Source organism: Clytia hemisphaerica, unplaced genomic scaffold (genome assembly GCF_902728285.1).
Source record: "Clytia hemisphaerica strain Z4C2 unplaced genomic scaffold, Clytia hemisphaerica genome assembly, whole genome shotgun sequence".
Lineage (NCBI taxonomy): Eukaryota > Metazoa > Cnidaria > Hydrozoa > Leptothecata > Clytiidae > Clytia > Clytia hemisphaerica.
Window position 1 is genome coordinate 2,685,312 of NW_027104338.1, and position 23,477 is coordinate 2,708,788.

The window sequence follows — 23,477 nt, forward strand, 5'->3', positions numbered from 1 at the left end:
GTTATTCTTTCACTGGTCACACTTTCTGAGAAAAAATTCAATATCCGAAATTTGGTTTTAATTAACGTCAGGACAGCGCTAAATTCGAATTTTCCACTGTAATTTTCCACAGCTCAAATCTGTTCTGTATGTATCAGATTATAAAAATACATAGATCTCCTGTTTACCGCTGACCTGACTCGCACCCGCGAGATCGAGATCGAGATGTACCAATAATTTTTACATAAAAGATTTTTCTTATTAAAATTTACAAAATATTCAATATATTCAAAAGTTATCTTTCAGCAGCGTAAAATGCTCCAAACGAATCCCTCCACTATAAAACTCGTCACGCAAAATAATGATTCTTTTCCCTCGATATTTGCAGACGAACAGGTGGCATTTTATAAACTGTTATGAATAATGCTAAAATAGATAAGAAAAAAGTAGGTTTACAACACTTGGTATTCTTATTGGTCACATGTCCCAAAGCCGGCTATTAAAACTATCTCATAATGATTCTCTCTGAGATCTATCTCTCTAGTGCGTCAAATTTTGTTTGAATAAATATTTGACTTAGAAGAAAAGTACTGAAAGAATGAAGCTAATGGTACCCAATTTCTGGGAAATGAACGTTGGAATCTTACCATGTACATATCCTACAACCATTCTCATCTTTCCGAATAACTCGATCTTCGCCTTGATTGCACGTCAGGTGTTCACAATCCACAAACGGTGGACAACCTAGTAATGGTAAGAGAGTGGATAATAGAAAGAAAGTCCCTTCTGTAGATATGAAATTTTCACTAAGAGGGACGTAGCCTGGATATCCAGGCTGTAAACCATTTCACAGTTCAGTTTTTGATATTTTATGTTCTGGTTTACAGCCTGGTCTCCCTAGAGCGATTTGCATTCTCATATGAGAATGCAGTTCGCTTGCTTGCGCTCACTTCACTAAAGCCGTAAGGACCAATCTACACGGCGCGGAGCAATCCTGAAGAAAAAATAGGATAGTCCTCCACTTGCTAGTGAAGATAGAGCTTTCTGTTACCAGGTGAGTTAAGGCAAGTCTCAAACATATTTTGCGTGACCGCACCGCTTCCCATTGTTCCTTAACTTTCGTATATAGCTCAAAAGAAGCGTATTAACTAGAGGATTTCGGAAAGTGCTGGGCCGAAAATTTAAATGAAGCCAATCTCAAGATATCGGCCAAAAACTGATTTTGACGTTATGAAATACGTCGAAAAAACACGTCAAAAAGACGAGTTAAATGACGTCGTTTTTTAAAACAGCGATAACTTCGATTCCATTGCTACAATTAACACCAAATTTTGACTGGAGACGTTGATTGTTGATTTTGAAATAATGCATGAAAAAAATTTGAAATTTTTTGATGACGTCATCATTATTTGTCGTATTTTAGTTTTTACCGACAATAAATGACGTCATCCAAAAACTTTGAAAATTTCTCAACAAATATTTTGGAATCGTTAATCTACGTCTCCAGTCAAAATTTGGTGTTGATTGCAATAATAGACTTTAAGTTATCGCTGTTTTCAATAATGACGTCATTTGAATCTTACGTATGACGTGTTTTTTCGATGTATTTCATAACGTCAAAATCAGTTTTTGGCCGATATCTTGAGATTGGCTTAATTTAAATTTTCGGCCCAGCACTTTCCGAAATCCTCTCATTGATACGCTTCTTTTAAGCTATATACGAAAGTTAAGGAACAATGGGAAGCGGTGCGCGTCACGCAAAATATGTTTGAGACTTGCCTTGACTCACCTGAGTAAAAAAACATGAAAAAGAAGAAAACAGAGGCAAATTCATTTTCCAAGAAAACATGGTTGGTCATGGTGATACATGCAAACTTGTTTAAGGACTCTGGTGTAATCTTTAGATGTTTTAAATGGCTTCAGATCTTGTAAGGCTCCTTTTTACTAATTTTTGGTTGGCCTGCCCTGGGTTGGCTAGGAAAGTTTTGGAAACATGGGTTTGCACTTTCATTCTTTAGGAAGACCAAGCTCTATAATTTAGAACTTTGTATGTTGAGGTAAATTTTGTTTTTTCTAAAATTTTGAGCTTGGATATCCAGGCTAAGAGGGACGATGCAATGATGCCAATTAAACGAATTATTTTGTTTTTTTTTGTATGATTGAAACCGTAAAGGAAATCGAAATAGGAGAAGTTCAAGTCTTTAATCAAATGTATTCTTGACTGCTAACAAATCGTTGATATCAATTTAAACATTTTCGAAAAAAGTCTGTGAAGAAAGGCCTCTAGGCACACTGACTGACCTTCAGGATCTTCATATCTTTTGAGTGGTTTCAGTTTTGATGGATCGAAGATAGGTTCACCAACTTTATCTTTAAAGTCTGCTACATTATAGGTTCCCTTCTTTATCCTTGGAGTTTCCGGCTTCCCTCCATAGAAATATCTCAACACCAAAAAAATCAAGATCAATATCACCTGGAAATTAAGGAGAATATATGATTAATATACCATCGGACCAAATTCGTACACAGTCCCTTTATTAGCTATTGAATACCTTAAAGGAAGAAATTTTGGCGGATAGCTGGATAAAGTAAATTTGACGGGAATTTAATTTGGCGGTTGCAGGATATTTTTGGCCAAAAGCGTTATCAAATAAGCAAAAAAACTGTTTTAAGGCTTGAAATAGCACAAAGAAAAGAAGTCAAAAAGCTTTTGAAGATGATTGTGGACGACACAAAATCGTCATCCTGCCCCTCATCACAAGCAGAATTTAAAAAAATATCTGAAGCTTTAGTTTCGGACTAGGAGGTTTGACATATATCCATGTAAAAGTGTAAAAAAGGCTTTATTCAAGAAACATAATAAATCTCTGGGTATAAATATAATTTTGAAGTAGAGGTATCACCATTTGAAAACTTGACCCACTTGTGAATGATATTGATTTTACTTACAGCTCTTGTTCCAATTTTCTTCCAATCAACACCTCTCTTATTCTTTCCATATTTATCTTTTCCATCCGGATAGTAGAATTCGTTATCAGAGTCTTTACCCATGTTGCTTCAAAGTGTTTGAACAAGAATGCTACTCCAAGGTTGTGGTGTGTAACTGATTGCTCATCAGAAAGTTCACAACGATGTTTTTTTCTGTCAATCCTGATCTAAATTTGATTTTAAACCTTTCTTTTTGAATTTTATTTCATTCATTAATATAGTCAAAAGGCATCAAACTGATTAGAGAGAAGAGTTGCCATGGCAAGTGATTAAGGCTTTATACAGTAATGACAGATAAATTGAATAGGTTTTTCTTGAGGTAATTATCGAGATGAGTAATCTGTACTGTTTGTTAATGTCAAGCTAATTAGAAGACAAACATTCTACTCCTGGTGAGTGTTTTGTCTTGCAGAGAAGCAGCGAGATAGCTTTTTAGTCAGATGAGATGGAGTTTTTATAAGATACTTTAAGAATTGGTCATTTAAAGTAATAAAAATGACGCGTTTTTTTTTAGAAAAAGTAACTGGTTAACGACCAACCAAATCAAATAAGAGCTTGTAAAAACTCCATCTCGTCCCTTTTTAGTGCCCTACGTCCTACGGGGCTACTTTTACGATAAAGGAACACCAAGGGGGAAAGGGACAAATTAATATAGCAAGCTAGCATGGTCACTAATCAAATCACTTATGAATAGCTGTTAAGTACAAGAATGAGGGAGATCAACCTCATCATTGAATTTAAGGATATGGGAGCTTCTAAAATTAAGCTTGATTAACTAGCTAGCTTGTCTTTGCCAGAAATGATAGAAACATTACCATTTTTATGTACATAAACGGAATCTTTTTTGTGAGTTTTCTAGAAAAAAATTACATTGTGAAAGAGTTATTAACTATAAATGCTGAAATACTAAATGGTTCCAAAAGAAGGTCAAAAATATCTTAAATGCTTAAAAATATATAGAAAGATTTTGTTATTAAATTTTATACTAAATTGGTAAAACGAAAAAGGCTCATAAATGATGATAAATTAATTCAAACATTAGCAAAGAATTGGAGAATCTAATCAATCGTGTGTTTTATATACAATGATTTTGTTGAGAAATCTTGAACCGGCGACATAAACTGGTAAAATGCCTCGAATAATAAGTTTTATTTCAACTCGACATAAGTTGCAGCAGTAGCAACACCACAATTGTTATCTTTGCGAGACATCAAGACGTAACCGTCATTTCCCCAATGTGTTGACCATGAGTTCTTGACTAGCCAATAATCTTCACCGTCCAAAGTCCCATAACCAGCTGCTAGAACTGCATGATCCAAATCATCCGGACCGTTTCCTAGAAGGTAATAAAACATCACAGTATAAGGAAAATTAAAGTTCAAGAAACTGCTGATAGTTAATTTCAGATAGCATACTAACATCCATATCTTAAATAAAGATTTAGGGTTTAACATTGATGTTTCCAATTTCAAAATACGCAAATTTGTGGGCTTCATGAACTTCTTGTTCAGTCACAAGTCAATCTGAAGTCTCAAAAATCCAAATTTAAAGTCAAATTATGTATAGCTGTCTAGAATCAAAACTGTAGGAGCCTAGAGGGCTTCAGTCTCAAAAGAGAAGAGATATTCTGGTCAATTTTGCATTGCTTAATTTTTGGTCTTTCGGCCTTGCCACCTTCTTCACCAGTTAAAACTTACCACATTTTGGTTCATAGTAGACACCGTTAGCGTAGAAAACAAATGAGAGATGAGCAGCATCGATTCCAACAGATGTTGGTCCTTTGGTAGCAATGGCTTCCTTCAAAGCATCTTCAGATCCTGACGTCACGTTGACGTAACCAGACAAAACAGCTCCGGCTTGTGATTGGTTAAAATGACAAAAACTGTCCTGTGTAAGTTGAAAAAATGCAGAATTATATATAATCATAATTCAGTATTTCAACTTCAACTGTAGGGTACTGAAAAGACACTTCAACTGAATATTTAAAGAATTTTGAATTATCGAAAATTAAAATTCTAAATGCTAAAAACTTAACCCTATAAAACTAAAGTCCTAAATTCGGCAAAAATGAAAAAATAAAAAACGATACTGAAACCTGCTTAAAAAAAAACTTTCTATATTCTTTTGTTACAAAGCATATTTTCTGGTGTATAATAAATAAAGTATGAAAAGTAGTAACCACGTAAAACAAATTCCATTCAAAAACGACCTGTATTTTCTTGCCTTTAGTCCAAGATGATCATTTTCACTAAATACGTGTACAGTGAGAATAAATAACTTACCACACCCAGATATTGTCCATAATTGAGTTCCGTAGCGATTCCGCCATGTTTGATGATCCATTCGTACGCACGGAACTCTTCACCGCCGTCACAACCGTTGTTACCGAAGCCCCATGAACAATCCATCAGATTTTGTTGAGATAATCGAATCAAATGCCCTGTCTGCATAAAAAGGAGAGTTATGAATCAGACAAGTTTAATGAGTGAAAAGGATGTTTTGCAAACTATTTTAGGGCATTACATTTACATAATGTTGACAAATTCACTTTGCTTACTTTCATAAAGACAGCACCTTCGATAGTACCAGTAGTTCCAAAACTCCAACATGATCCACAAACAGCTTGATCTTTCACTGGTGTCACTCCTCCTGGTAGTTTTGAAAAAGTAAAGACAGTAAATTACATAAGTTTGAAAGACAATGAAAAGAATGGAGATGCTTAAAAACAACTGGTGCAGTTTCTTAAGATTAACCCCTTAACTTTTTTCAAGATGACCGTGGCATTGATTTAGTTTATATGGCTCAAGGTAAAATGATAAGAAATATTTGACAAGGGTTGAGGAATTACTCGACTTTACTGTGTCTAGTTGAATGAAAGAAGGAAATTAGTCGACTAGGCCAGACCAACTAAGTAAAACTCTCTGATTTCGTGATTCTACCTATGGAGTACCAAACCTTCTTCTTTTTGTGAACGCTACCAGTATGAGTCCATTCAACAAAAAGATTTACTCGAACGAATATGTACAAACATACCTCTCAAACGCCAGTTGATTTGTGTTGGTAAATCTTTGACATTAACAGCAGAGACGAATTTCTTAGCATTGCTTTTGATGTGTTTTTTGTTGTTGGAACCACTCAATCGTCCACGAAGTCTTCTCAATTCACTCGGTGAATTATCCGCAAAATGGTTGACAGCCAATCGGTAAGTCAAACGTTTGCGGTTCATCGAATTGATGTATCTGTATACAAATAAAGAAAGTAGAACATGATACAATCGTCTTTATCTTGCCATACCAGACGCCATCTTTGGGGGCGGATGAAGGAGTTGTTGATTAATTTGGGGATACTCGGTTTTAAAGTCAGTACCATACAGCGTATCAATCCCCAAACATCCATAAGTTTTCATTAATAATCTCCTTTGCAAGAAGAAAATTCCTTTATATCGTTTGTGCTCACTTGACATTTTTAACCAAGAGACAGGACTCGCTCGCTAAGCGAGTGCAAATTTGATAAAATTCAATTGTTAAATCTGTTTTATCAGCATCAGAGAAACGTCCATTTAAAAACAAAACCTTTAACAGTCCTCCAAAAGCTCCTAACCTGAGGTTATGTTTAAAGGTGTGTTTCTTCTCCTCTCCGACGTTTTGTTTGCTGAACTTCTTGACAAAATCGGAATACATTTGATGTAAATGTGAGTGATCCTCAGGATAGATGAATTCTTTCATTGGGTTGGCCACAATACGTGCTTCGTGACCTGGTCCTGGAAATCCTGAGCATTTCATGTCTACGGAATAGAAGAAGTAAGATTCAAACTGACGAGTTGATGTACACTCGTTTGGGTACAAATAATACATTCATACGAAAGGGATGGAATTGAATTGAATAAAACATTCAACTTAAAGGTTTTGTTTTTACATAAGTGATTCCGTTTCATATTAGACACACATTTCATATCGGGACAGTGTCTGCCTATTTTTATATTATGCTGATATAAGCCAAAGAAATGTTTTTCTTTTCCTCTTTCTGACCAATCTTGCTCCACATCCGTATCAATCCAATGTGAAAAAGCTTGTGAATTAGAATTGATGAGTAAGCAAACGATATCAGTCTAAGTCAAAAACAAAACCTTTAAAACATAAATCATAAACAATCCGAACAATTAACAGGCTGGTCCGGTATTTTTCAAAGTTTTTCAATAATTCATCTTGGGAAAAATAAGAATCCTAAAAGTGTGACAAAGGAGAAACTATTCGCAGTTTCCATTTATAAAAAAGTAGTTTTGTTTAGTAGCAAACGAAAAAAAAAATCGTAGATAAAAGACAAATTCAAATGTTTATGCTATAAAAGATCATGCTTCTCAGGTTTTAAGGTTTTTATGGTTTAGTTGGAGGGTTTATTTTTTGAGGTTTCATGGTTTTCCCGTAGACACCCTGAACCTATTGTAGGGGTAAAGGTACACCTGTTGCCTATGCTTCTACGGGACTATTTGGGTTTATTTGTTCTGGATTTCATAGAAAAAAAGGCGTTCTAGCAGGTTCAAAAATTCAATCCAAAAAATTCTCATTTTCAATTTTCAGAATGTTCATTTTTATTTGTTATAAATATAAAAGATTTTTGAAAAGTTTTTTGATATTTACAACAATTTAGTCATGACAGGAACGATGGGTGGTTGAATTAAGAGTGAACCATAGATTTAGTTTTTGAATTACTTCATTCATTATTTAAGACTTATCACAATCAACATCACAATCCAATCTTAGGAGTCCATTAACAACGAATTCAACGCATTGAAATATCCATAAAATTCGTAACAACTTTAAAGTCAAAATAAAAATTCTAAAATATTTTAAAGTTAAATTACAGAAAAAAATTCGGCGAAGAAGATACAGTATACGAAGACCAAGAAAAGATGTCAAAAAAGAAAAATATTTATTTCCATTTGGCGGTTTTATCAATTCTAAGTGTTTGTAACACATCTACAGAAATAAAACAGAAAATATTACGCCATCAAATTATTAAAGGGAAAAATGGGAAAGATATTAGAGTTTCGTACATCAGTATGACGAAATTTGAGGATAAGCTGCTGATTAAAACTCCTGTCAAAAGTGTTTTCGTTCGAACAATTGTTGAATGTAAAGGCGAATGTATAAAATGTGCTGGTTGCGTTTCTTTGAATTTGATAGCGGAGAATGAGACATATTTTCGATGTCAGCTTTTAGACGACACGCACTATAAACAACCTTATCTTTTGGTCAATGCCAACGACGCCGAACACCATACGTTGTCAGTAAGTATATGTCTATTTTAACTGATGCAGTAGTGCAGTGGATATCGATCTTAAGGAGGTCGGTGTTCGATGCCCACTCGGTGCAGTGATTCAATTGGTATGTGAATGTACCTTCTTCCGAGTAAACACATTCGATGTGAGGGGAGTTGGATCTAGATAAAAACTGAGAAAAGCATGTCGATGACTGCGCTAAGTATCAATCGCAGACCCCATCACGAATGAAGTGAAAGTATGGTCATGTTCCCAAATGGTTCCTTTTTGATTGAGTCACTCGATCCAAAAACTTTGTCAGTGTTTTGCCAGGTGGCAGGTAGGATAAACCATAGCGTAGACAGTTCAAAGAAGACAACTCCTATGCCACCAATAAAGGACACCTCGACGTAAAATGCTTTGTTATACTCTCATTTTCCTTTTAGACGATTTGCTCAACAGCGGAAAACATTTGTTCGACAAATGGACGAATATATTGTCAACCAAAGTTCGACAGCGACTCTCATACATGTAAATGTGTTCGTGGAGAACATTGTACTCGAAAAGGTCAGCCAGTTTCGCTTTTTTGTATTAATTTTTTGTATCGGTAAAAGCAATCTCATCTTAGTTTTTCGTAATTTGAAAAAAAAAAATTTGACCAAGGAACCAATGAGTACCGTAATTCGCGAGAGCTTCATCCAGCGTGCAAAACTTTACAAAGATCACGAATCAGGATTAGGTTAATTCCCGCACCGTGAGAGTTTCTTTCCGCCAAAGATTGTTCCCTTGTAACATAAGTAAGTACAGTAGAGTCTCTTTAACTCGAACCTCTACGACTGGAATGTCTCCCCAGTTTGAACAACTTTTCTCACCCTATCAGTTAACCATACCTTACAAACCTTATCCATAACTCAAAATTTCCATAACTCGAATAAATTTGTGCTTCACGTGCGTGTTCAAGTTATGGAGACTCAATTGTGTAAAAACACAAGACATGTAAAACTAACAATCTCCTGTGTTTTTTCTTTTAACAGAAGTCATTTCAAACAACGCACGTTTATGGTTGGATGTATTTCAACACACGACGCCCATAATGAAGATTAGGGCAAATTTCACATTTACATCTGATGTACCCGATACAGTGGAAAGAAATCCTTTTGTACTTTATGACTCCCACCGTGAACTATATATCTTAAAGCTCAGGATACCAGAAGAAACTTTTCAATTAAAAATTAGTTTCATGGAGAGTCCCAATACCTTTACTGGAGATGTACTGATCCCTCAAATGGAGCCGAATACTAAGTATGAGTTGGAAATTTCAACTTATTTTGACGCATCCTCAGACACAATGGTCTATTCAGCACGTGTCGATGGTAACGAAGTCGTCCGAATTGAGCATAATGATCAAATATTTGGCAATGGTGTGAGGTTCTCGTTTGGAGAATGTCCTTTTTGTTCCATTACTGGCATAGAGTATAATGTCGATCAAAACCCAAGTGGTAAGTCCAACTGAACAATTTTCAACATCTTCTGAATCGTTTTCGAGAAATGTGATTAAAATTACCTCGTCCTACTTTATTTTATATTGTCTTTAGAATTTATGGCCAACCAACAAACATTGCAAAAATTCAAAAATGTATACAAAAATTGGATATTCAGCATCGATGTCATGAAAACAACGGATATATTAACACATTCAAATGCTTTCAAAATTTGTGATGAAAACACTGAGCAAAAAATCATCACACTCAGCGGATCAGGAAGCACAAGTTTAAAGATCAAACAACCTGGAAATTTCCTTTTAGATATCGTCAAAAACGTTTATTACAAGATTCTAATCACCCAATTATATTCACCATTATTGGGAAAGTACATAGTAGAAATAAGGGTTGATGGTTTGTTACTTCACAAGCAAGTACTACAAAATGACCCACTAGAAAGAACAAACTTTTATGCATACGCAGGCTTTCCCGGCCACGATCTAACACAGGGCATCAAATACAGGAATTATCTGTTTTATACATTCTAATACAAGCTGATTTAACTTTATGTCAAATAGCAGATATTTTGGATATCTTGAAAAACAATGGTGAACTTGGGGAAATCATTACAGATACTCGTTGACTCTGCTGACACTGCTTGTTATATATAAATAGTTAGTGAAAGGGCGTACTTTCTCCTCACAAACTGTCTATCAAAACACATTTCAAGATAATCTCACACCTTTACTTTAAACAATAAAGCATATCTTCTACTAGTATCATATACTTAACACATATGGCATGGGTTAAACTGAACAAAATTATATTCATAAGTCAAGTGAATAACAAGATCGAGTGGGAATCGAAGTATGATAATAACAATAGCCAGTGCCCTACTACTGAATGACTTCTTAACAAAGATATGTTAAAGACAAAGAAATCTTGGTACTCTACCATACTCTACTATTCAAGAAAAACATTACCAATAAGATGACAAATCAATCCTTTATCCATTTCAGAATTTGCACTCGTTGAAGAGAAATTCCCATAGAAATATGATGTTCAAAGTATCGCTAGATGAAATAGTGACTTTTTCCGTTTACCATCTTATGTTCATTTTTATTTAATTTTTGAATAATAATATTGCACTCTAGAATTTTCGTACAAAAAGAAAAAAAGGTCATCTTGTTTTTTTTTGAAATGATAAATGAATCAATTGATGAATGATTCTTATTATAAGAAGGGTGCAATGTTTTGAGTTGATAACTCTTGGGTAACTCTTGGTATTTTGGTAACATCAATAAGACCCAACAATAGAGAAAGGTTAAAAAATGAAGCAATTTAAATAAAGTATTGCTGCTCTTTAAACTCCATCTACGGTTGTTAGGATATATCATGCAGAGCTGCACTTTCTTACCTGTCGGGATATTGAACACATCAACGGGGAAATCTTCAGCAAAGATGGTATAGTATAGTTTGTATTCATCAAAGTGAGATCCTAATAACGAGTTATAGCCCAACATTTCGTAGAAGACTGGATGCAATGTTTGACTATCAACGTAAAGGGTATATCTGTTGATTTTGATACCGTGTGTATCCACTAGTTCCCAGACATCTACATTTCGGTTGTCCCAGTTCTTCATACCTTTGTGCTGTTGAATAAATGAATGAAACGATTTTTACTAAATACCTCAGGATGGAGCGAGGACTGAAAAAGAATTCGTAAAGTATACTTTTCATTGGTTTTTGCTTTGACTTGGATTGGAGTTTTTTTTTTTTTTAGTTTTTCTTTATTTCATACATCTTTTACGATTTAAAATAAAAGTGCCCATTAAATAGCCGACATGTTCTCTTTAAATATAAATAAACCAGCCGAGGCTGGAAAGTCAGCCAATATAGCTAGATTATTAGTTGGATAGCTTGTAAAGAAGTTAAGTAGCTGAGATGGAAGGAAGGACTAGATGCATAAAGAATCAACCGAAATTGGAAAATTTTAAGAGCTAAAAACCACATTTTGCTAAAAAATGTTTGTCCAGGTTACTCAAAACTCCTAGTTGGGGGGGGGGTTTCACGTTTGGCGGAGGAGCGGAATCGGCCCTTTTTTCGGACGGAGTGGCGGAATTTGGCGAAAATTTAGACGGAATTACGGAAATTGGGTTCTCTGACGGAGACGGAAAATCAGACAATTTTAGTGCGGAAAAACGGAATTTAGCAAAAAAAATGCGGAATTTCGGAATTGGTAAAAGATATTCCAAATTTGCGGAATTTTCGACAAAAATATTGAATTTCAAAGGAATTTTCGGTGACGGAATTTTGGTTCAATTTAAGACGGTTTGACGGAAATTGGAGAAAAAATTGGCGGAATTGCGGAATCGGGTACACCCTGAACCCCCCCCCCCCCCTAGTAGTTAGATTGAGTAGAAAATGAACATTCCGTATGTTGAGCATTTAAATTCGACTTTTAACATTTTTGAAGATAAAGTAAAAATCTAGGGACAAATTACAATGTTAGATATGTCCTGTTATAAACCTGTTCAAAGATTTTATCAAAAAATCAAATAGACGAATCATTTACATTTATAAATACAAGTAGTTTTCTTTTTGAATAATAGTTCATTAAATTTATTCCAATAGCATGTTTACAATAACCAAGCAAAAAAAAACAATGCAATACGAAATGGTAAATGGACAAGTAGATAGCACTTATGATATCATTTTGATCACAACGCGTACAATCTTAAAATTATGTAATATTGCCGCCTTTATTGGTACCTTTTAAAGATATGTATGTACACATTTTCTTTTTTATAAGCAACCAGGTTGCTAAGGTCAAATCAAATATTTTCGGGGTATCTCTATTCTAACAATTATGGAAATGGTGTTACTCGCCCTGAAATGCATTTTAAAGGTATAATTGTGGCCCCCTATAAAAAAATTTCTATAAAGGCTAAGCAACCTAGCAGGCGCATAACTTTGTGAAAAAAGTTTTGATTTTTATTAAATTTCTAAACTTTGTGAAAAATGTTTTGATCTTTATTAAATTTCTAAACCAGGTATAATTTTGTATACCTGACCAAATTCTAATAACACTTTGTCACAATTCTTCAGGTGCTCCTACTAGAAATTCACACTCTAGAAATTGTATAACTGGCTGCCATTAACAATTAAGCTAGTCACATACTCCAGAAAAACACAATTTGCCTCAAAAACTTTGCGAAAAGTAGTTCAGTCTCTATAAAATTTCAACAGAAACTGTATTTTAGTAAGGTAGGTTACCCTTTTATGGACACCCCCTATTATAGACAAACCCTTCTAAAATATTACAGTGCACGTAGTGTTCATATTATATCATGATAATTTGTATAAAAATTTTATTTTTTTATTTTTGATATAAAATAAGTAAAAAAGTAAAAATCAGACAGAAAATGTCGAAAAAAAAATTGACATTATAAACTTTAAAATAATGCACTTGTGTATTGTCTTTTAACAGCATCAAAGTAATTTATTTGACTAATGATTGGTGATGAAATTATGGTAAAATAGTGTTTCAAATGGGCGGGTCCACCCATTCTCTAACATGGATGTTTGTTACCTATTATGAACAGGTGGGTGTTTCCAACCAAAAAAGCCCAAAACATGCGCCAAGGTCACAAAACACAATCTGCGTCCAGATGTGTGAACAATAAAAAAATAATATGTGATGGTCGTCATTTTATCCAGTGTTCTGGCGGCAATCAAATATATGTTCCGTTCGCGTCAAAAATCTTCATAAAATAGAGTCAGTCAGTCGGTCGGTAGTAAATCTAGTCAGGTTTTTTGGAAAATGGTTTCAAAGTATAGTTTTTAATATCGCTCGCTTGATGAAAAATTCTGACAATTATCTGACTCCTCCAGCATTTTTGTCTGCCAAGTTGGTTGGATTGGTTGGCCGACGCAAACAGCCTGCGCGAACAGAATATATTTTTGATGGTCTCCTTCTGCTGTTGTTGTAGCCAAACACGCCAGTGCAGTATGGATTCCACAAAATCTCGCGTCGAAGGTATTTTTCCGTACAGCAAGCCTCACGCCAAGCAAAATTTCTTTTGTACCAGCATTCAATTTTTCAATAAGGGTGCAAGATGGGAAAAGAGGCGCATGCGCCAACATATAAAAATCAATGGATTATGGAGTCATTCACGCCGAGCTGGAATTATTACTTTACACCAACTGAAAATCAAACAATCTTTGTAAGTACCCTTAAACCAATGCGTCAAAAACGTTTCAGTTGTATATATACGTTAGTTACACGAAATCCATACTGGCAAATACATCCAAGTCCAAAAACATGATTGCATCCTGTCTTTATCAAATTTAGACAGTAGCTGTACTTTTTTATACTTTATCATATTCCAATAACATTACAACATGATCAATTCCACCTACAGCTAGAGCCAAACAGGAAAAATATGTTTATTTATTATGCAAAAAGCAGAAATTCTTAAAACCAAAAAACTTGAGCAAATTGATAAACCTTCAACAAATATAAAAAAGAATCCCCTTGATGAAAATCATGTGTTTGATTTGCCAAGTTTCAAAGTCATTATAAAAAAGATATGACAGAAATTGAAGCTTCAACATGCATTTACTTCCTGCATTTACACTGAAAACACTGAGCTGTTTAAACCGCCATCTTGAAACGACATCTATGTTTTCTAAAAACAACACACGCTAAAAGTACACTAAAAGTTAACCCGATCGGATATAAACTTTAGAAATCGGGGAAACACAGCTTACGCAATGAGCATATCGGGGTAACATGTTTTTTTCACTTTTGGTCTGATGATGATGGGGAAAAAGCCTATTTGAATAATCAGCTGTTGGCTGACTAACAAGTGATACTTTTATGGACCTACCTGGTTATGCATTTAACACATATATAATTGATATCTACGTGAGCGTGAACGTTAAACAATCATTCAGAACACAAATAGTGAAGATTTATTAAAATTAGTCGTTTGTTTCTTATAAAAAAAACGTTTAGAAACCTAAATTTCATGCTCTTGAAATATTCTTTCATATTCAAGACTTCGTGAGCATAAAAAGACATCTATCTCATCAAAAAATTGAGTAATTTGGCTAAGAACATTGATGTATGCTTATTAATAGTGATTCTTATAGATAAACATGCGTTTTTTGAGCCAACAAATTTTTTTGGCAAAAATCTGCTTGAGCCATCTTTTACCTATGATGGTACCCTACTTTCATGCAAAAAAATCAGAAAAAATTAATGATCCCGTTTTTTAGCCGTATTTTTGGCCCAAATTTGCCCCAAAACAGTTTTTTTTTCGAAAATTGGGCTCCGTCACATTCGAGGGTTTATAGTTATGCATCTTTGTGCAAAAAGTCTTAAAGAATGAAAGAGCCAATCTTGAGAAAAGCTAATACCTAAGTAACTGATAATGTGCTTATAAAAAAATATTGAGCTTGGCCAGTTTTTCTATAAAAACACGCCAAGCAACCAAAATTTCATGTCTAAACACACATATTCTTTAAAAGTAAGCCCACATGAGCAAAAAGAACATCTATCTCATAAAGAAATTGAGTAATTTGAGTAAAAACATTGATGTATGCTTATTAATAGTGATTCTTATAGATAAACATGCGTTTTTTAAGCCAAATAAATTTTTTTGCAAAAATCTGCTTGAGCCATCCTTTACCTATGATGGTACCCTACTTTCATGCAAAAAATCAGAAAAAATTAATGATCCAATTTTTCACAAAGTCCAAAAAACCCGTTTTTTAGCCGTTTTTTGGCCCAAATTTGCCCAAAAAATTTTTTTTTCGAAAATCGGGCTCCGTCACATTTTGGCCACCACCGTTTTGCACCTTTGTACCAAAAATCAAATGATTCCTATGATTCAATCTCGAGAAAAGCTGGTAACGAATGGACGGACGGACAGAGGTGAATTTATAGGACCTCCACCCCACCGGGGTAGGTCCAACAAAAGATGGGGAATTTAAAAAGAGAAATGTTTCGATTTTAAATAATTTTGTAATTGAAGAGAAAACAATGAAATCGATTTGTCTAAATGATAAAGTAAAACGTTCGAAAATGACAAGCTTTTTTTATAGACCATGGCCAGGTACCTCAAAACGTTTCACTTTTTTTCAAAATGTCGGCGAATAAACTTTTGATATCTTTCTTGGTAAATTTGAGGGTGCTGATTCGGAATTTGAATGTTACCAAGCTTGAAAACCCACAGTTTTTACGTAATTTGCGATTTTTTGCGTTTTTAGGCAAAATTGTAAGCCCTGAAAATTCATGATTTTGGGAGGGGTCTTCAAAATCAAAAAAGATCTATACCACGTGATAGAGCTCTTCAGACTGAGCAAAAAAATGTATTATATCAAAGTTTCAACTTTTCTAGATCAAAAGTTATGGGCGTTTTTGTGGTAAAAAAGTGCTATAATTTTGCATAAATTATGCAGATTGTGGGGAAATTCCCTGTTTTCAATCAATTTTTGACCATAAAATCGTCTATAACTTTTGATTTTGAAGACCCCCCAAAAATCACAAATTTTCAGGGCTTACAATTTTGCCTAAAAACGCAAAAAATCGCAAATTACGTAAAAACTGCGGGTTTTCAAGCTTGGTAACATTCAAATTCCGAATCAGCACCCTCAAATTGACCAAGAAAGATATATCAAAAGTTTATTCACCGACATTTTGAATTTTTTCTTTATTTTTGAAACAATAACAATCCACTGGCCACGGCCTATTAATAAAAAGAGACTGGAGCAAATAAAAGAGGGAATGTTTTCTGCTTTTGAGTGAACGATAAACTATATGTTTAACATGAAAATGTCCAATATCTGCTTAATATAAGATAGACTTTGAGAGAAAGACACTCACCAACGGTTCAAACTAAACAAAAATAATTCTTAAAAGAAAGAATAAAGAAATTTTAAATACATGGAAAGTCCAAAAGAAGTTTTTATGCTAAGTGCAATAAAATAACACAATCAATTAAACTCTAGCATTACAATTAGACTATATAGGGGGAAAAGCTCAAATGCAGACTTACAATGAACTTGGATGTATCTGGAAGTGCTTGTTGTGGTTCAACAACCGCATCTTGAGTTCCATTCAAAGTGAAACATGTTTGTACGTTAATAACTTCTTCATTGGTCATTGGAGCAATCATGTAATGTTGGCCATATTCACCAAGGTCACCTCTTTGAATTGTTTTTGAGAGACCTGTGAAAAAATGTTGTTTATTAGACTAAGGGGTCGCCTAGTAATATACATCAGTCCGTGGAAGTAACTCGATTTTAAGCATGTTCAAGTTCACAATAATGACTTTGTTTTTATTACAGAAACCAAACGAGTGAGAATAAGTCATAAAACTAAAAGTCAGCGCTCCATGGTTGTGACATAGTTTACAAAATTGTTAAGATAAAATGACATACTTTGTAACAACTTTTTAAAGTACGTCATTTTTTTGAAGCCTCTTCGTAGGAGAATGTGTCTCGATAAGGAATTTTATAACACTGAAATTTAATTGCAAAAAAATACTGAATTTGAAAGATCTTCTATATATGTGGCATTTTTTTGTAAACTTCAAAGAACTGATTTTTGTCCGCCTTTTGTGGGACTTAAGCTTATAAGTGCTTATACTCATTGGGTAAAAAGTCCAAATATGCGTTTCCCATACAAATCTTATGAAGAGTTTTAGGGCTATACTGACAAGTTATGTCCGGATTACACAAAGTTATGGTATGTGGTTTAAAAATGGAATATTGTGACCACCTTGTTTCATTTCTGACTTTAAAAGTCTCTAAAATCCTTTTTAGTCAAAGAAAACAGTCTTAAAGTTAGGAAAGGTTCCCATGGCATGCTCGAAAAGGATATTCTGAAAAAAAATTTACTCCACTGTTACAAAAAACTGTACTGAACTAATTTGGAGAACTGATTCAACACACTACCGTGAGATCGGGTAACTTGCATCAGTGGAGGCTAACATGCATAGCCCTTAAATGAAAGACCTGGCTGGTCATTAAAATACAAAGTTAAATCAATCTCTAAAAAGCACCCGCATGAAAATTTCATTATTTTCAAAATTCATAAATTTTTCATTATTTCCATATTTCTTTACAACTACAAGTACAACCTCTACCTTTGTTAAAATCGTCTCTACGCATGTTTACACGGGTAAACAAAGAAGATTTATTACAGAAAATGCTGCCGCCCTCAATCCTACAAACTGCAGTGGGCGTCCCGCCCATATATCTGCCAAACCGCCCTGACCGCCATTTCAGTTTTTTGCAAAATCTAGCGCCACTGTAGCAATCGATCTTTATTTTTCGTTCGCAAAAGATGCAAAGGGTTGAAGCGAAGCAAAAAATTTTATTTTGAGAGAGCATGATTGGCAGAAAATGGTGGATAAGGTGCTGTTGGGAAAATAATGAATAATGAATAATGAAATCATGCCGCATCTATTTTTGGGTAAGTTCACGACGGTAAACTCATATGTAAATTTCATCGGCCTAACAGTCATTTGGGGGGTCGGAATTAGGCAGGGCTGTCAGATTTAGGACCACTACTCACGCTCACGGTATATAATAGGTTATATAGGTTTTACAAATATTTTAAAATTACCTCCATAATAGTCAATTCTGCTGGACTTCATTTCTGCATCATACCAAGCAGTAAAGGGTTCAGAGAGCTCTGCATAAGGGAGATTCAATGTTCCTTGTATCATGTATTTGCTTGGCCATTTGGGGACATAGGGTCTGAAAGCTTCATGTTTTGGATGAAACCTAATGTAGTCATCAATAGCCATTGATAGCCCAATGACAGAAAATAAAATAAATAGCTTTGGCATACTGTGTCTGTGAACAAATCAAAAAAACTCTTCCAATCACTATACCAGACTGCCACTGCCAGACTACACTACCACTACCAGACTACTGTGCATCTTTGGCTTTTTTAAGAATTTGAAAAATCGATTTGTTTTTGTTTTCCTAGACTTCACTTCCTAAAATAAAATAGCCAAAAAGTCTAAGATAAATTTCGAATCGCTAGCTAGTATGTGCGACCACAAATATCATATGATCAAAGTATGACCTGACGCAGGGACCCATTTATGGGCGCGCGACGCAGAAAAATATTCTCGAAGTAAGACTTTGATTTCCTGATGCTCCAAGTTCTTTCGGATGAGCTGGAGTTTTTACAACGTCGGCTCAGAATTTCATCTTGTGTATTTTGCCGAACACGTCCGCTCACGTTCGCCCGGGTCTCAAAGTCTCAATGGTCTCAATAGGGTACAAGTCAAGAACCAATAGTTCCCGCGTTTAATTAATGACTTGTGGTTTTTCTTTAAGGCTTGTTATGATGCTAAGAGCTACTCTACAAAGTCATTCACTCGATTTAGGAGGTTTTGAACTACCAGTTTTTACGTGCCAACATATGAAGCATCATTTCATTTTTTGAATACTTTGATTAGCGGTAGGTCTCACTATACCAAGCCTCTTGTACGTTTTCCACTTTCTTTCTTTCTTTCTTTCTCGTTTTGTTTTGAAACCATTACCAAGGTGATTGAGCCTTCAAGTGCTACTTTTTAAATAGAGTGAACTTCTTATGAGACGTCAAATATTTTTCTCGAGTTCAGACGTTCTTTTTGGAGCTCTGAGTTTTTTTCAACAGAATTTTTGAAATTTTTCTCAAAAATTTATAATTTTTGACCAATCTTTCGAAAATTCTTTCACCATCAACCAAGATGAAGAAGATTCTTCGCAGTAGCCGAGTCAGTCCACCATCACCATCACCCTCTGCATCTGGCGAGCTCAATACAAGCATAGAAGAAATTCAAACATGCCGACCATCGCATTGCATCACAGATCGTAAAAAGGACCGTTTTAACTGTACCGAATGCATGAGAAGTGTACATTACTCTTGCACTGAACTTCCAGCTTATTATATACAGCTTATCAAAGATAAAAAGAAGGGCATCAAGTTTATTTGCATAAACTGTGTCGAAATGTCAAAGAATATTGCCAACAAGTATCCTTCTACAAGTCAACAAGTCAAATCATTAAAAAGAGACGTTACGAACTGTGAAAATATCATAAAGGTGAAAGCAGAAAAGGAGAAAGAAATTCTCAAGAAATGTGAAGCTAGCAAGACTGAAGCTGATTCAAAGAAAAAAGAACTTGCAGAACTGAAGAAAAAAATGGACAAGAATCCTGCACTCCATGCTTTGGAGTACGTCGAACAAAAAATGGACGCGAACATGGAGAAGTTCAAAGAGGATGTAGAAACACTGATCAAAACTGAGCTAAAATCCATTTTAAATAAGTCGTACGCTGACGCTACTAAGATCTCGGGAACATCCGAATCAAAACAAACAAAAATGAAGGAAGCAATTCGTGAAGCATGGCGAGAGGAGGACGCGGAAGAGAACAATAAATTCAAAAGGTCTCCCAACATCATTGTTCACGGATTAACTGAGCAAGAAACTAATGATGACCTCAAGTGGGCAAAAGATCTTGTTAGAGATACACACTCCCGGATTGAAATCAAGCGTGTCACTCGTCTTGGAAGTCCATCACAAGAGAAGAAGCGACCTCTTTTGGTTTGTCTCTCAAACGAGAGAGAAAAGTCCACACTCTTTGGCAATCTTTGTCTTCTTAAGGGTATTGAAAAATATAGGGCAGTCAGTATCACTGAAGATCTAACACCCGATGAAAGAAACCAATTAAAAAAACTTTCGAACCAAGCTAAAGAACGTAACGCAAATAATAACTCTGAAAATGAAAAATGGAGAGTGCGGGGAAATTCAAAAAACGGATTCTTTCTCATCAAGATCAAGACGAAACCCCGAATAGAGAATGCAGCCAAGAAAGTTGTGTTCAAAAATCTTACTCAAACACAAAAAAACAAAAGAACAATAAATCAAAAAAGTCTGAATCAAGTCCCTCGCCATGATCTAACAATGAATGCTATCAAGTTTTATTACTGCAACGCTGATATTCTAACATCAGGCAAAAAGAAAGAACTTATACAAAACGTAGAGAAACAAAAACCACACATTGTTGCCATATGTGAAGTAAAACCAAAACATGGAACACTAAGAGAACTACACGAGTACGAATTCAAAGATTATAAAGTTGTTTGTCATACGAATATGGATACCAACATTGGCCGTGGAGTTATCATTCTTGCCCATGCATCAGTTCAGCATTTGATTGTTAATGTGACCAAATCAATAAATCAAGTCAACTTTATTGAAGCTTGTATCATAGAAGTTCGCCTAAGTGGTAATGACTTACTGGTTTTTGCATGCATGTACCGCAGCCCTACCAGCAGTAACATGTCGATTGAAAACAACATCAGACTTAATAAGCTCATTTACGATATTTCATCCATCAAAAAATATTCCCATAAATGCTTTCTGGGGGTTTTCAACTTTCCTACAATTAACTGGGAAAATTGGACGACAAAATATCAGGAAGAAAGCAAAGAAGAGAAGTTCTTAGATACTCTTCGCGACTCTTTCCTCCATCAGAACGTAGACGAACCAACACGATGCCGTGGAACCGATGAACCATCTTTGGTTGATCTCATTCTAACAGGAGAAGCCAACCAAACACAAAATCTGGAATATCTCAGTCCATTGGGTAAAAGCGATCACAGTTCCCTGACCTTTAGCATAAAGTGCAATGCATATGTAAAGCCCACATCGGAAAGGTACAATTATGATAATGCTGATTTTGAAGCAATGAAGCAAGATCTTGAAACAGGTAACTGGCAAACGATTTTTCTAGATGCGGCTAATGACAAATCAGTCGAGGAACTTTGGCAAGTTTTCAAGAATAAAGTAAGCGAATTGCAAAACCGTTTCATCCCGCTCAAAACGATTGGAGGCGAGGGTAGGAGAAAGAGAGGAAGAATTCCTATTCCAAAAGATCTCAGAACTGAAATAGCAAAGAAAAAGCGTCTACATAGAAAATGGATGAAATCATCGCCGCGAGAGAAAGACGAGAATCGCCTGAAATACACCCGTGTACGCAACCAAGTGACGAAAATGATGACACAAGCCCATAGAAATTACGAACGGAAAATCTGCAACAATTCAAAAACAAAACCAAAAGTTTTCTGGTCATATGTCAGGAGCAAAATGAAATCTTCCAGTACGGTATCATCATTACTTGAGGCACCAAATGACAAAAATTCTTTGAAATATGAAGACCATGAAAAGGCGAATATACTTCAACGTCAATTCTGCAGTGTTTTCACAAGAGAGCCTCCTGGTGAGCTACCGGACTTCGAGAAAAGAACTGAGTCCGTAATCGATGAATTCCATATAACAAAAGAAATGATCCAGATCGAAATAAAACATCTAAATCAAATTAAATCATTTGGTCCTGATGGAATACATCCTAAGATGCTACTGTCGTTATCTGACTACGTCTCTGAACCTCTTGCAGTAATAATGAACACATCATTAAAGGAAGGGTCTCTACCAAAGGATTGGAAAGAAGCTCACGTAATACCCATATATAAGAACAAAGGTGCTCAAAATCTTGCAGTAAATTATCGACCTGTAAGCTTGACATCAATAGTATGCAAACTGATGGAGTCAATAGTGAGAAAGCATATTATGGAGCATCTTCTTGATCAACATCTTTTATCGAACAAGCAATATGGTTTTATCAAAAATCGATCCACCGTTACGCAACTGTTGTATTACTTGGATACGTGTTGTGAAAGTACATCGGAGGGAAAAGTGATTGATAGTATCTATTTTGATTTCGCAAAGGCCTTTGGCACTGTACCTCATCGTCGTTTATGCACGAAACTATTAGCATACGGCATAGATGGTCCGATAATGTCTTGGGTAAAATCATTTTTAAATGGACGAACCCAATCAGTGAAAGTAAATGAATCATTTTTTACAATGGATCACGTGGTTAGTGGTATCCCACAGGGTAGTGTCCTTGGACCGTTATTGTTCGTTCTTTACATCAACGATCTTCCTGAAAGAGTGATATCATCATTTATACTCCTTTTTGCTGATGACACCAAAATCTTCCAAGAGGTCAACACTATCGAAGACTCTATTTCCATCCAACAGGATATAGACGCGCTAGTCAAGTGGTCGAAAGAATGGTTATTAAATTTCCATCCCGACAAATGTCACGTACTAACTATTGGCAAATTCTCTGACATCAAACATGCCTATCCATATTGTTTGGATGGAAATCAGCTTGAACATGTTTTTGAAGAGAAAGATCTTGGGATTGTGATCGACTCAGAACTTACATTCGAGGAGCATATTGCAAAGCAGGTAAAGAAGGCAAATTCAATACTAGGAGTGATTAACAGGAGCTTTGAACATCTGAATCCATCCATCTTCCTAGTACTATATACTTCGTTTGTCCGTCCGCACTTGGAGTATGCTCAGTCGGTATGGTCACCTAAACTTCGAAAATATGTTAATTTGATCGAGGGTGTACAAAGACGCGCCACAAGACTCGTGCCTTTCTGCAAAGATATGTCCTATGAAGAACGCTTGCGCATACTTGACCTCCCCACGCTTGAATTCAGTAGACTCTTTTGTGATATGGTCCAAGTATACAAACATCTCCACTACTACGATAAAAATACTCTTCCAAGTAAATTATCGACTCGAACACGTCCGAACAGGAGACACAATGATGAGCTGATACCAAATTTTGGTAAAGACGGATTCCGAGGCGCACAAACCAACTCGTTCTTTTACAGGAGTATA

The 23,477-nt window shown here is 35.3% G+C and overlaps 3 protein-coding genes across 4 annotated transcripts; 1 reads left to right on the plus strand and 2 right to left on the minus strand.

Moving 5' to 3' along the window:
- Positions 1-326: 326 nt before the first annotated feature.
- Positions 327-3,164, minus strand: LOC136817912 (uncharacterized). Its single transcript, XM_067074253.1, has 4 exons — positions 2,929-3,164; positions 2,281-2,452; positions 627-723; positions 327-405 (listed from the first exon to the last, which is right to left on the minus strand). The coding sequence occupies exons 1-4, from the start codon at positions 3,028-3,030 to the stop codon at positions 384-386; spliced, it is 393 nt and encodes a 130-aa protein (XP_066930354.1). The 5' UTR covers positions 3,031-3,164; the 3' UTR covers positions 327-383.
- Positions 1,804-10,950, plus strand: LOC136817911 (uncharacterized). 2 transcript variants are annotated; one of them, XM_067074252.1, is made up of 4 exons: positions 1,804-1,907; positions 8,671-8,791; positions 9,259-9,723; positions 9,820-10,647. In XM_067074252.1, exons 1-4 carry the CDS (start codon positions 1,893-1,895, stop codon positions 10,251-10,253), a joined length of 1,035 nt encoding a protein of 344 aa, XP_066930353.1. In that variant the 5' UTR covers positions 1,804-1,892; the 3' UTR covers positions 10,254-10,647. The 2 variants fall into 2 exon arrangements, with proteins under 2 accessions (XP_066930353.1, XP_066930352.1); XM_067074251.1 differs by lacking the exon at positions 1,804-1,907 and adding an exon at positions 7,811-8,254 and having other exon boundaries at positions 9,820-10,950.
- LOC136817910 (digestive cysteine proteinase 2-like) lies at positions 3,785-18,704 on the minus strand. Its single transcript, XM_067074249.1, has 9 exons — positions 18,344-18,704; positions 16,770-16,942; positions 11,123-11,357; positions 6,568-6,751; positions 6,001-6,206; positions 5,525-5,616; positions 5,250-5,411; positions 4,665-4,854; positions 3,785-4,303 (listed from the first exon to the last, which is right to left on the minus strand). Exons 1-9 carry the CDS (start codon positions 18,567-18,569, stop codon positions 4,116-4,118), a joined length of 1,656 nt encoding a protein of 551 aa, XP_066930350.1. The 5' UTR covers positions 18,570-18,704; the 3' UTR covers positions 3,785-4,115.
- Between the last annotated feature and the right edge of the window lie 4,773 nt (positions 18,705-23,477).